We start from the raw sequence: 12,860 nt of genomic DNA, 5'->3' as shown, positions 1-12,860 counted from the left end.
GTTGGTTAGTCTTAAAGGTGCTACTGGACTCTACTATTTTTCAACTACAGACTAACATGGCTAACTCCTCTGGATCTATGCTCTTTCCAAGGTACATGTGATTTCCAAAGATGCTCATGTATTGCTGGAGCTCTGCAATCTAACATTTGTGTATATGTTTTGGGGGCGGTATAGAATTCCCTCGATTTCTCACACCTAAATTCTAATAACAGAACTATATAGTAATGTTTTGTCACAGTTTAAGCACTCAACTGCTTTGGGGATTTTTAAATAACTTTTTGTGCAAAAGTTTGAAAATACTTGAATAAGCATAAAGCATCAAAAAGACATTCTGTTTTCACACATTAGATTTAAAAAGGGGTGGAGCTAGGGTTGCCAACTCTTGGTGAGGAAATTCCTGAAAATTTGGGGGAAAGGAAGGTAGATTTGGGGGAGAGGAAGGACCTCAGTTGGTTTAATGTCACAGGGGTTGCACTCTGAAGCATCCATGTTCTCCGAGGGAACTGATCTCTGTCATCTGGAGATCAAGTAATTCTGGGACATCTCCAGGACTCACCTGGAGGCTGGCAACCCAAGGTTGAGCCTAGATAGGTTTCATAAGGGGCTTTTGAATGCCATTTTGCATTGGTTGCGCTTTGGCTGGTGCTCTGAGGTCCGTTTTCAAGAACCTCGTTCCAAGAGAATCTTAATTTCAGTGAGTCCTAACAACAGGTGTTTGGCATGTTGGAACGGTTGTCTTGAAATAGCAAAGTCTAATAATAAACCATGAGGGAATGCCAGCATTGTGTTCTTTGTTCATAATTAATGGTGAAGCTTTAAAAATAGCAGAAAGGGCTATTTAAATAGCTGGATGCAGCAAGATCTTAAGCCACCTAATCCCTCAATTATCAATGTCTATGTGGGACAATCGGTCTCCTTTAAGAGAAGATTCCAAAGAGACATAACTTAGCACTCCCCTCCCCTCAGTACTGATATTATTAGCTATGTTTGCCATTCAACTGGATTGGCTGTAGGGACCAATTGGGTCAATTTTTGTTTGCGAAGCCCACTAAATTGTGATACCAGCCACATCCCAATTCCCACTTTAGCAATGTTAAAATGCATTCCAGGATCTTTGCAGCACAGCAGGATAAACATTGATTCCAAGCATACTTATATTTGTTGAGACTTCCAGAACTCTTCCATCCAATTTGACTGTTTACAAATGCGTTATTTATTAATTTTGGAGGAGAATTTTATCTATCAGACTTTTATTCACCCATTTTCAATATGTTAGTCTACCTCAGAGGGGTGTTTTAAAGCTTGCAATATAGGTGTCAGGTGCTGAAATTCACCATAGCACTATGATGCATAGCACTATGCTATAAAAATAGCACATAGCCAAAATCTGACCTCTGCATTCTTATTGGCTCCTCTCTGAAACCTACTTTCAGATATTTAAGTTCTTTTCTTTCTTAGCAGGAGCAAATAAGTATGTAATAGTTTATTGTTGTAGCTACAGGCTGCAGGGCTTTTTTTCTGGGAAAAGAGGTGGGGGAACTCAGTGGGTTGCCCTCAGAGAAAATGGTCACATGGCTGGTGGCCCCACCCCCTGATCTCCAGACAGAGGGGAGTTTAGATTGCCCTCCGCGCCGCTGAGTGGTGTGGAGGTCAATCTAAGATCCCCTCTGTCTGGAGATCAGGGGGCGGGGCCACCAGCCATGTGACCATTTTCAAGAGGTTCCGGAACACTGTTCCCCCACGTTCCCCCTGAAAAAAAGCCCTGACAAGCTGTAGCAATCCAGCATATTCACCATATAACAATATGTCACGTCGAAAGAGTTAAAACATAATTACATATTTACATGGCAAGATTGAACTTAAAATTTAAAACTAAAATGATAAAAAAATAGAAGTGGCAAAAAAGGTAGCAGAAAAAACTAAAAAATTATGTAAAATTACAGCTTGGCTAAAATTCTTACAGAATTAGCAAAAACTAATTTCTTACTTATATTTGTTGAGAAAAAAATAAAAATAGCCACTTTAAGAGTAACAAGAGGGAAAACATCAGCCGATAAAAAATTAATACATTCCTCATCTGAGCGGGAAAATTTTACAGGAAATTGATTCAGTAGTTTATTCTGGATGGACCCATAGAAGGAGCAATGTAAAACATAGTGTACAATATCCACTACATGGGCAGAGGCATTGTTCCTCTATTTTTTGAAATCTGCCCTGTAAATACTCAGAAGGCATAGTTTGAAAGCAAACACTAGTAAAAGCCTTTCTTAATATTACATTAGAAAAGTCAGCTAGATAGCAAGAGAAGAATTTATTTTTCTTAATCCGAGGATACCACAAGGAGAATTTAGATTTTATCAAATGGTCTTCAGGAATACTGTCAATTATAATATTTTAATAGTTTCAGGCAGACTCTTGCCGTATGGAGGTTAGGCCAACTTCTAACCATAGGTGTGCAGCAGGAGTACCCTGGGGGAGTCCCAAAATTGTCCTTAAAAAGTTATTCTGGATAATTTCAAGCTAATCAAGTATTTTCTCGTTCCATCCCTATATTTCAGCCCCATATAAGGACTGCATAACTTTGCCCTGAAAGGGCTGGGGCTATTAGCTGCCACCCGCTTGAATAGTTCTTTCTTTCTTTCTTTCTTTCTTTCTTTCTTTCTTTCTTTCTTTCTTTCTTTCTTTCTTTCTTTCTTTCTTTCTTTCTTTCTTTCTTTCTTTCTTTCTTTCTCGTTCGTTCGTTCGTTCGTTCGTTCGTTCGTTCGTTCGTTCGTTCGTTCGTTCGTTCGTTCTTTTTTTCTTTCTTCTCGCCCTCTCTCTCTCTCAGGGTCTGGGGGACGTTGCCTTTTCCCTGAGCTCTCATCTCATTGGACTTCTCTTTCCACAGGTTTTCCCTCTGCATTCTCTGGCAAAGAAGCAACCGACGTTGTTGGTAGTCTGCGGCTGTGAACAGAATGGGGCGATTGGCTTGGCGTGTGCGCGGCATCTGCGTGTGTTTGTGCGTACCCACTCTCAGTTTCTTTGTAGCAGAACTCCTTCAGGGCGGCTTGCAGTTCAAACTGGCCCCATGGTGGTTTGTTTGACATCTGAAGGATGGCATACCTGGTGTCCACCCCCACCAGTATACACACAGCAATCTTAAAACAAAATGCCTTTTCCCAGGGCCAACAGAAAGGGTTTGCAAGCTTTTCTATCAAGTATATTTTTATATTGCCCTTCCTCCGAGGAGCTCAGAGTTCAAGGTTCTGCCTTCTGTATACAACAACCCTGTGTGGTCGTCAGATTTCCTACTCTGGTTTGGGAATCTCCTGGAGATTGGAGGGTGGTGCCCGAGGAATTTGGGGAGGACAGATAGTTCAGCAGATCTACCATCCAAAGCTGGCCTTTTCTCCAGGGGATAATAATAACTATTCTTGTATATACCACTCTTCTAGACAGATTAGGGCCTACTCAGAGCAGTGAACAAAGTCTATGTTATTATCCTGACAATCCAGCTGGGTAGCTGGGGCTGAGCAGAGTGGCTTACCCAAAGCCACCTGCTGAGCTCATGGCAGTAGTGGGATTCGAACCAGCAGATTTACAGCCCAACCACCTAACCACTGTGCTATAAGATTTGATCTCTGTAGTCTGGAGATCAGCTGTTCTTCCAGGAGAACTCCTGCCTTACCTGCAGGATGGCAAGCCTAGTAATAGGTGAGGTTGAGAGAACATCCAGCCATTGAAGTCCTGGGTAGAACAGGAATTTCAACCTGCATCTCCCAGCTCCTAATCTACCACTCTAACCACCGGGGCTTTTTTTCTGGGAAAAGAGGTGGTGGAACTCAGTGGGTTGCCCTGGGAGAAAATGGTCACATGGCTGGTGGCCCCGCCCCCTGATCTCCAGGCAGAGGGGAGTTGAGATTGCCCTCCATGCCGCTCGGCACTCAGTGCCACTAAAGCTGAGAAATCGCTTCCAGGCTCTTACTGATGTGACAGAATCAACTGCAGATGTACAACACTAAAGACCTGAAAGATCAAACAGGGACGCCATGGAGATACAAACAAATAGCATTAGAATTAAAAGGAAAGTCTTGATGATGGTGACTCTGCTGAGGGGTATGGACTGTCACGCCTGACCCTGTGGCCAGGTGTGTTGCTTGCCAGGGGTGAAGATCAAGGATATCGCAGACCAGATGGCCAAGCTAGTCAGACTGACAGACCTTTACTCATTTGTGATGGTCCATATGGGGACCAATGACACGGCTGTGAACATCATTGAACACTTTAGGGCTGACTATGAAGTCCTCAGGAGAGAACTGAAAGGAATGGGGGCATAGATGGTATTCTCTTCAATCCTGCGGGTCAGAGGAAGAGGAATGCAACGGGAACAGAAGATTATGGAGGGGAACCACTGGCTGCGTTCATGGTGCCAGCAGGAGCCTCCCAGCGGGGGCCTGGGGCCTGGCACTTACCTGTTTTGGTGGGAGGAAGTGATGTCATCATGCAGCCCTGTGGGTGCGTGCCCACACTCCGCAGGGACCCCAAACGCGCCTGTTTCAGCCTAGATCAGACTAGTTTCGGGCCCGTTTTGGCATGGATAGGGCCTGTTTTGAGCTGCTGCGGAGCTCCTGTGCTCCACAGTGGCCTGAAATGGGCCCAATCCAGGCAAAAATGGGCACATTTTGGGCTGCTGTGGAGCGCAGGAGCGCTCCCGCCCTCCACAGCAGCTCAAAATGGGCCCGATCCTCACCAAAACAGGCCCGAAACAAGCCCAATCTGGGCTGAAACAGGCGCGTTTTGGGCCCCTGCAGAGGGCAAGAGCACTCCCATGCTCTGCAGCAGCCCTGAACCAGGCCAAAATGGGCCTGATCAGGGCAGCAGCAGCACTGCAGGGGGGGCGCGCTTGGAAGGCATGCTCCCCCACCACTGGCCAGGTAAGCAGGGGTGGGGTGTGGAGGGTGGGGGCAGGGGATCCCCTACCCCCAGCGTGGGTCTGGCATCCCTAGACATGGACTATGTTTTCTTGAAGATGGCCTGTTGCACGCGATGGACTTCGTCTGTCAAGGACAGGGAAGAATGTATTTGGAAGAGACCTAGGGAGATTTATCAGGAGGGCTTTAAGCTGACATCTCAGGGGAATGGAGACCACTGGAATTTCAGAGAGGAAGGAGAGCAAATAGGAGAGGCCTATCTGGGAAGGCCAGCTCAAAGAGGGGGAATGTTGCAAGGCTTCTGGTGCCTATATACCAATGCCTAAAGCTTGGTCAATAAGGAGGAAGAACTTGATCTACTAATGCAGATAGAAAGATATGACTTAGTAGGCATTACAGAGACTTGGGATGATTCTTATGATTGGAATACAGTAGTGGATGAGTGTGAGTTATTCAAGAAGAACAGGAAGGGTCATAGAGGAGGTGGAGCGGAACTGTATGTGAGGAAAGGGCTTGAATGTCAGGAAATATTGGAAGAGGAAAGTGTTTGGATGAAGATAAGATAAGGGAGGAAAGGACAAGGAGAATTGTGGTTGGGGTCTGCTACAGACTGCCTGACCAAGGCAATGAGATGGATTCTGCCCTCTGTGAGTAGCTTAATAAGGTATCCAAGAAACATGACCTTGTAGATATGGGAGACTTCAACTTCCCTGATGTGTTGGGAGAGCAACTTTGCTATGTGTCCAGGGTCATGCAACTTCTTGACCTGCTTGGCTGAAAACCTACTTTCTCAAATGGTGGAGGAAGCGATGAAGGGCTCAGCCACACCGGACTTGATTATTAACCTACAAGAAAGAGTTGGTTGACAGGATAAAGGTGGTGGGAACCTTAGGGAGAAGTGATCACATCCTCCTAGAATTCCTTTTGTTGTGGGGCACCAAGGGAATTTGTAGACATATGCCCATATTAGATTTTAGTAGGGCAAACTGTAACAAACTTAGAGATATGATGAGAGTTATTCCATGGACAAGAATGCTGGAAGGGAAAGGAGCTCATGAAGAGTGGGCTGTCTTAAAAGAAGAGCTCTTGCAGGCACAAGCTATCACCATTCCAGTAAGACGGAAATGTGGCAGAGGATCTAAGAAGCCAGTGTGGATGAACAGAGAGCTCCGTGATGAACTAAGAAAGAAAAAGCAGGTGTTAGAGAAATGGACAGGAGAAAATACATCTAAAGATGAGTATCTAGGGATAGCTAGGCACTGTCAGGCACCTGTCAGAGAGGCCAAAGCCCTCTGGCCAGGCGGTCTTGACACAACAAAAGTACGTTCTTCAGATATGTGAAAAGCAGATGGAAGGTAAAGGGGAGCAATATCCCCATTGCTGGGTGAAACTAGAGAAACTCTGGCAGAGGACAGAAAGAAGGCAGAAAGGCCTATTTTAGCTCAGTTTTCTCCCTGAAGGAGAGAACAGGCCCACCTAGAGATGGTAGTAGGCAAGGCATGACTTCAGGGCTGCTGGTTGACATGGGAAGAGAAGTTATGAAGAAGCACCTTGCTGCATTGGATGTGTGCAAATCCCCTGGGCCAGATATGGTTGAGGCTGGGCTATGGGCAAGCCTTCCTACCAGTCTCCTGTTGGGGGTGGGTGGGTAGTGCAATCGCCACCCTGATTTTTTCTACTGGCTGGACCCCTGCCGCTCCTCCATCTCCTACTCCATAGAGTGCTTGAAGAACTTTCAAAAGAGCTTTCAGACCCTTTGTTGATCATCTTCCAAGCTTCTTGAAGGACAAGTCATGTGCCAGAAGACTACAGGAGGGCAAATGTCATCCTAGCCTTCAAGAAAGGGGAAAAGGATGATCCTGGGAACGACAGGCCAGTCAGCCTGACCTCTGTCCCAGGGAAGATATTGGAGCAGATATTAAAGGCATCAGTTTGGTATAGTGGTTAAGAGTGCTGGGACTCTAATCTGGAGAACCAGGTTTGATTCCTCACTGCTTGGAGCCAGCTGGGTGACCTTGGGTCAGTCACAGCTCTCTCAGAGCTCTCTCAGCCCCACCCACCTCACAGGGTGATTGTTGTGGGGATAATCATAATGTACTTTGTAAATCACTCTGAGTGGGTGTTAAGTTGTCCTGAAGGGCGGTATATAAATAAAATGTTATTATTAATCTGCAAGCATCTGATGGACAACATGGTAATACGAGGAAGTCAGCACAGATTTGTCTCTAACAGGTTCTAGCAGACCAACCTCATCTGCTTCTATGACCGCATGACCGCATGACAAGCCTACTGGATTGTGGGAATGCTGTCGATGTAGTTTATCTGGATTTCAGTAAAGCTTTTGACAAGGTTGCTCATGATGTTCTGATGGGTAAACCGGAGTACTGTGGACTAGACTCCAGGATGGTTAAATGGATAGGATACCCGCACAGATAAAGTAGTTGTCAATGGGGTCATGTCTGTTTGGAGGGAGATATCCACCGGAGTGCCACAGGGTTTGGTTCTGGGCCCTGTGCTTTTCAATATTTTTATAAATGATCTGGAGGAGGGTGTGAAGGGATTACTCATTAAATTTGCAGATGACACCAAACTGGGAGGAGTAGCAAACACCCCTGAAGACAGGGATAGAATTTAACGAGGTCTGAACACGCTGTAAAAAATTGGCAGATTTGAATAAGATGCAATTTAACATGGATAAGTGCCAGCTGCCAGGTGCTCCATCTGGATGACAAAAATTCAAAGCACGCATACTGGATGAGGGATAGACTTCTGGGCAGCAAGATCTTGGGATATGGGCTGGATGGGGAGCTAAATATGAGCAGTCAGTGTGATGCAGAAGCAGAAAAGGGGAATGCAGTCTTGGGGTGTATCAACAAAGACAGGATATCATTGTACCACTATATACAACATTGGTCAGGCTGCACCTGGAGTATTGTGTGCAGTTCTGGAGGCCTCATTTCAAAAAGGATGTGGACAAATTGGAACAGGTGCAGAGGAGAGCAACCAAGACGATTAGGGGCCTGGAGACCAAGCCCCACGAGGAAAGAGTGAGGGACCTGGGAGTGTTCTGTTAGGAGAAGAGGAGATTTCTCTTTAAGTATTTAAAAGGCTGTCAGAGGAGGGAAAGGAGCTGTTCCTGTTGACCACAGAGGATAGGACTCAAAACAATGGGTTTAAACTACAGGAGAGAAGCTGGACATTAGGGAAAATGTCTTCACGTTAAGAATAACTCAGCAGTGGACTCAGCTGCCTAGAGATGTGGTGGGTTCCCCTTCATTGGCAGTCTTCAAGACGCAGCTGGATGAATACCTGTTGGGGAAGCTTTAGGCTGTTCCTGCACTGGACTGGGGGTTGGACAGATGGTTTGTAAGACCTCTTCCACCCCTATGATTCTATGATTCTAACACGGCGCAAGAAGAAATCCAAAACAATGTAATAATTAAATAGAAGATATCCCTGGAGCAATACAAGTTTCTCATTTTAATCCAAGAAATGAGCACGCTCCTGGCCTATGTGGGGTGTAAGTGCTTAGAATTTTGGCCTAAGATTAGAAAGGTTCTAATCCCCACACTTCCCTAACATTTGAGCCAGCTGTGCCTTCTCTCTCAGCCTTACCTACCTTATGGGATTGTTGTGACAATAAAATGGAGAATCATGTGCGGACTTCTGAAGGAAAGAAGGGTGTTATAAACACGATAAGTCGTTGGGGCACAGGCTTCTGGTCTACTGAGCAAATTATAATCTGTTTTATTTGGCATGGGAAAAGGCATGCCTTCTTCCATAAGTACTTGCCTGCCAGCAAAATCATCCATAGCAGAGGGCCTGTACTGTGTGTTCCCATAATCTGAGTCTAAGTGGGTGAACCCTCAGAAATATGGTCTTTTTAGTGGTGGCACCTCCCCAAAGAAGCTCACCTGACTTCTGTGAATTGTTTATCTTTGACGTTTTATTGGGTTTATTTATTTTAGCATTTTACATTGTAAGCTTCCTTGAAAACAGTAAAGAGAAAGGAGGGGTATAATTTTTTTTAAACCCACATATATATGTAACAGCTATTTTTCTAGCTCTTTTCTTTGTACTTCACTTTGTTTCCGTTCCAGGAATATGAGCCAACTATCTTCTACCCCAAGAGATCCTCCAACCCTCTTTATCGGGATTTTACTACGCAATGTGAGAAGATGGACATCCCATTTCTGTCCTATCTGCCCACAGAGGTGAGCAAAGGTGGCTAAAGAATGGGGTGGAGGTGGCAAGCTCGCCTCTGAAGTTCCCCTTCTTTTCGACTTTACACCGGTGTTTGGATTCCCATCCAAATGTGGCATGTACAGCTGAAAACCAGCATCTTCCCAAAATTCAGTAGTTCTTTCCTCTGACTCCATTGGACATTCAATAGGCTCAGAATATGACAAGTTGGGCTTTCTTCTGAAGTTGAATTCCAAATTGCTTCCAGAGCTAGCCTCAAAGTATGCTAACATATCAGAGAGAATTTGCAAACCAGGATATGCTTCTGTAGACCAGCATTTCTGAAACTTCTGATACTGTCAGTCCTAGGGTGTCAGTCCCTGGCAGTAAGATCCCCAGGTCCCTCGCAGCAAGCAAACAGGTGCATTGGTTGAAGAAACTTTAGTTAGAGATCTATTCAGTTCAGGTATTCACTCATAGGGAGAAGTTGGCAGAAGTAATTAGTCAAACAATAGGACTACTGATATAGAGGGTCGTTCTCCCGCACCTTTGCGTTCAGGCACGAAAACCTAAAAAGTTACATGGGAACCAAGCAGTTTAGTCTAGACAAAATACAGAGTGAAATCATTCCCTTCTGTGAAGATACATTTCAGCACACAGCTGCAGCTTCGGCCCAAAGCCAAAAAGTGAAAGCGCATATTTCTTAGAGCAGAACCACAAGTGACAAAAGGCACAGGTTGGACACTTGTCAGCTTCCCTCAAGTTTTGATGGGAAATGTAGGCAGCTTGGCGAAATGTTGGACAAGTGACAGTTGAAAAGTCCATTGGACAGCAGTCAGAGAGCGATGCTGCGAGACTAGGATGCCTACATTTCCCATCAAAACTTGAGGGAAGCTGACAAGTGTCCAATCTGTGCCTTTTGTCACTTGTAGTTAAACTGTTAGAGATAAGAAAGAGGCCACTTGCTCCTCTAGAAATTCGTACTAGCAATCTAGACACCTTCAGATGAATTATATAAAATGCATAAAATACAGTATTGAACTTTGGCATTATAGCAGTATAAGATGTAGTGTAAGATGTACAATACAATGTTGGCATGGATGCGTGTATCACTCTTAGTATACAACAATGGCATGGGTGCCTGCAGAATACAAAAATGGCATATGTTACGATCTTTACTTTCCTTGGGGTAGATGTTTCTTTTAATCTTTCCCTTACACCCTCTGGGTAGTTTGCTGCCACCAGGAATATATTATTCCAAGATATTTTATTTAAATTTTCCCTTTTGGTAACGTTCCTAAGCGTCAGGCTCCTTTGTGGTTCTATGTGGCCCTGAGGATAGGAATGGGATATAGCAACGACAGCTACACTGGGATATAACAAAACAAAAATAAACTTTTATTTAGTCAAGAAGCGTATCGGTTTCATAAAAGTAGTTCTCGGTTCTTAAAGTTACTTCATTTAAACTCATTCACACAGATCTCTTCTAAGGCCTCACACACAGTTAGCCTCTTTTCTCTGACTCAATATTTGTCTCACAGAAATGCTTAAAACTCCTCAGGCAGCACACAGCTGGCCTCCCTTTCCCTGACTGAGTGTCCTTTCACAAACATGCTCAGTTCAGGTTCCACACAGGTCATATTTCTCTCATAAATACTTCCACTTGCTCAGGCAGCACACAGCTGGCCTGCTTGCTTCTGACTGGAACCTTTTCTCTCTGCACTGTCAGTCTAAACTGCATTCACTCCGCCCACTATCTCAGTCAACCAATCATATCACTCACCCATTCCTCTCCTTCACCCTCTCTCTTCACCTAGCGCAAACCAAGCATTTAAACATACATGCACCCATTTCTTGAAATCATTACAGCATATAACACAACAAGCATGGATGCAGAATACAACAATGGCATGGATGCTGGCACACATGACAGATAATTTCTTTTATATCCCAAAATTTTAATTCCCACAGTCTCAAATGAGACAATTTTTCTGAGAGTGGAAAGTGATTTAGTATAGCTACCGCTGCTATTCGTAGTTTTTTTTTTGGACCTGCTTTCACCTTGACAAATGGATTTTGTGGGTTTCTTGAGCTTTAAATACCAGCAAGCCCAGCTGTATGGCTGCTTTAACTTTCTCTAAAAAAAAAACCTGCTTCCCTTACTTCCCTCCCTTTGACATCCCTATGGAAAATGTAGGTGGAATTCAGATGTGTCTCTTTTAGAACAGTGAGATTGATCTAGAAGGACTCTAGGGAAAAAAAATAAAAATGATTTTGCAAGTTTGAAATGGAATCTGGCTTATGCAGGGTGCTGATAAATTACTCCCTTCCCCAAACCTCCCCCTCCCCATCTATGGCAGTTTTGTGCTGCTGAATAATATTTAACAACAACAACAACAACCACCACCACCTCAGCAAGGCCAATCAATGATAATGTGATCTTTATTTAGTATTGATTGTGTTGCACGTAAATTGAATAATAATAATAATAGTAATAATAATAATATTTATTAAGGAGATCGATGAATAGACCAACAGCTGAGTGTTCATGTGGCTGTCTTAAAAATTGGGACAGCTCACCAAAAACATCATTAGAATGGTGGGTGACCCATTTAATTTTTTTCAGTTTGTTGGTGTACAAGTCTGTATTTTCAGTTGCAAAGCTAGGAGGAGACAGTAGTTGATGGAATGCCCTGAGCTCTTGTTTTATATTGTCTGTCTTTGTTATCATTTTGAACCCCATGAAGCGCTGGGATTTTTGTACAGTGACCAGAAATTTTTTAAAAAGGTCCATATATGGACTGCAATTCTGTACTATTTGCAAAAAGAACAAATCGAACCTGACACCCTCTGTGTGCCTTCTCACAAGCCCTCTTGTTGGCCAGCCAAAGCTTTGTGGCCTCAAATTAACATCCTGTTTTATACAAAAGAAGGGGGCAAATATGGCCCCTTTTCTGTAATATTTTTGGCCCTGAGTTCCTGGAAGAGAGCAACTGCAGGATTGATTTTCAGTTGCCGGTAAAAAAACAAGGAAAGGTTGGGCTTCCAAAGCTATTCGACCCCCTTTTCTTGCTTGCTTCTGAAGTAGGCCTCATAATTTCAGGTTGGGGACACAGAGGCAGGGGAATGAAAGGTTTCTAATTTGTTTTTGTTTTTTGAGGCCTGGATGCCTTTGGGAGCAGTTTTTCATTCCAATGTGCTTCTTGTTCATATTTTGTTAAATTGCCGTGAAACACAAGCTGTTGCTGCAGTGCTGCGGTCCAGCTCTTGGGGAGAAGCCACCCATGAGTCAAGCCTTCTTAAAATAACAGACTCCTCCTGCAGGGTAAAAATTAGGGAACAAATCCCTAATTTTGAGCGAGCGGTGGTGGAGCAGCTGCTGGGTTTCCTGGAAGATGCATTGGTCCTGGACCCATTCCAGTCCAGTTTCCACCCAGGTCAAGAGACTGAGAGCCAAGCTACAAGTGACGCCTGACACAAGTTGGACACTTGTCAGCTTCCCTCAAGTTTTGATGGGAAATGTAGGCATCCTGGTCTTTCAGCTGTAATGGAAAGCCAAGCTGTAAAACCAGGATGCTTACATTTCCCATCAAAACTTGGGGGAAGCTGACAAGTGTCCAAACTATGTAAGGCGTCACTTGTAGCTTGGCTCTAAGACAGTGTTCGTCGCCCTCACAGACGATCTCCGTAGACATCTGGCCTGGGGCAGGTCGGCGCTGCTGGTGTTGCTAGATCTCTCAGCAGCGTTTGACATGGTTGACTATGAAC

The 12,860-nt window shown here is 44.4% G+C and overlaps 1 protein-coding gene across 1 annotated transcript in view; it reads left to right on the top strand.

Moving 5' to 3' along the window:
- YJEFN3 (YjeF N-terminal domain containing 3) overlaps positions 1–12,860 on the top strand; it is a 40,635-nt gene that overhangs the window by 17,996 nt on the left and 9,779 nt on the right. Inside the window, exons 3-4 of the mRNA XM_054979597.1 lie at positions 2,888–2,998; positions 9,011–9,124. Of these exons, the coding sequence (XP_054835572.1) occupies positions 2,888–2,998; positions 9,011–9,124 (225 nt within the window). The remainder of the gene's footprint in view (positions 1–2,887; positions 2,999–9,010; positions 9,125–12,860) is intronic.

The sequence above is a fragment of the Eublepharis macularius genome, chromosome 5 (assembly GCF_028583425.1).
Source record: "Eublepharis macularius isolate TG4126 chromosome 5, MPM_Emac_v1.0, whole genome shotgun sequence".
Classification (NCBI taxonomy): domain Eukaryota; kingdom Metazoa; phylum Chordata; class Lepidosauria; order Squamata; family Eublepharidae; genus Eublepharis; species Eublepharis macularius.
Note: the sequence above shows the minus strand (reverse complement) of the source record. Positions and strands in the feature narration are given on the sequence as shown.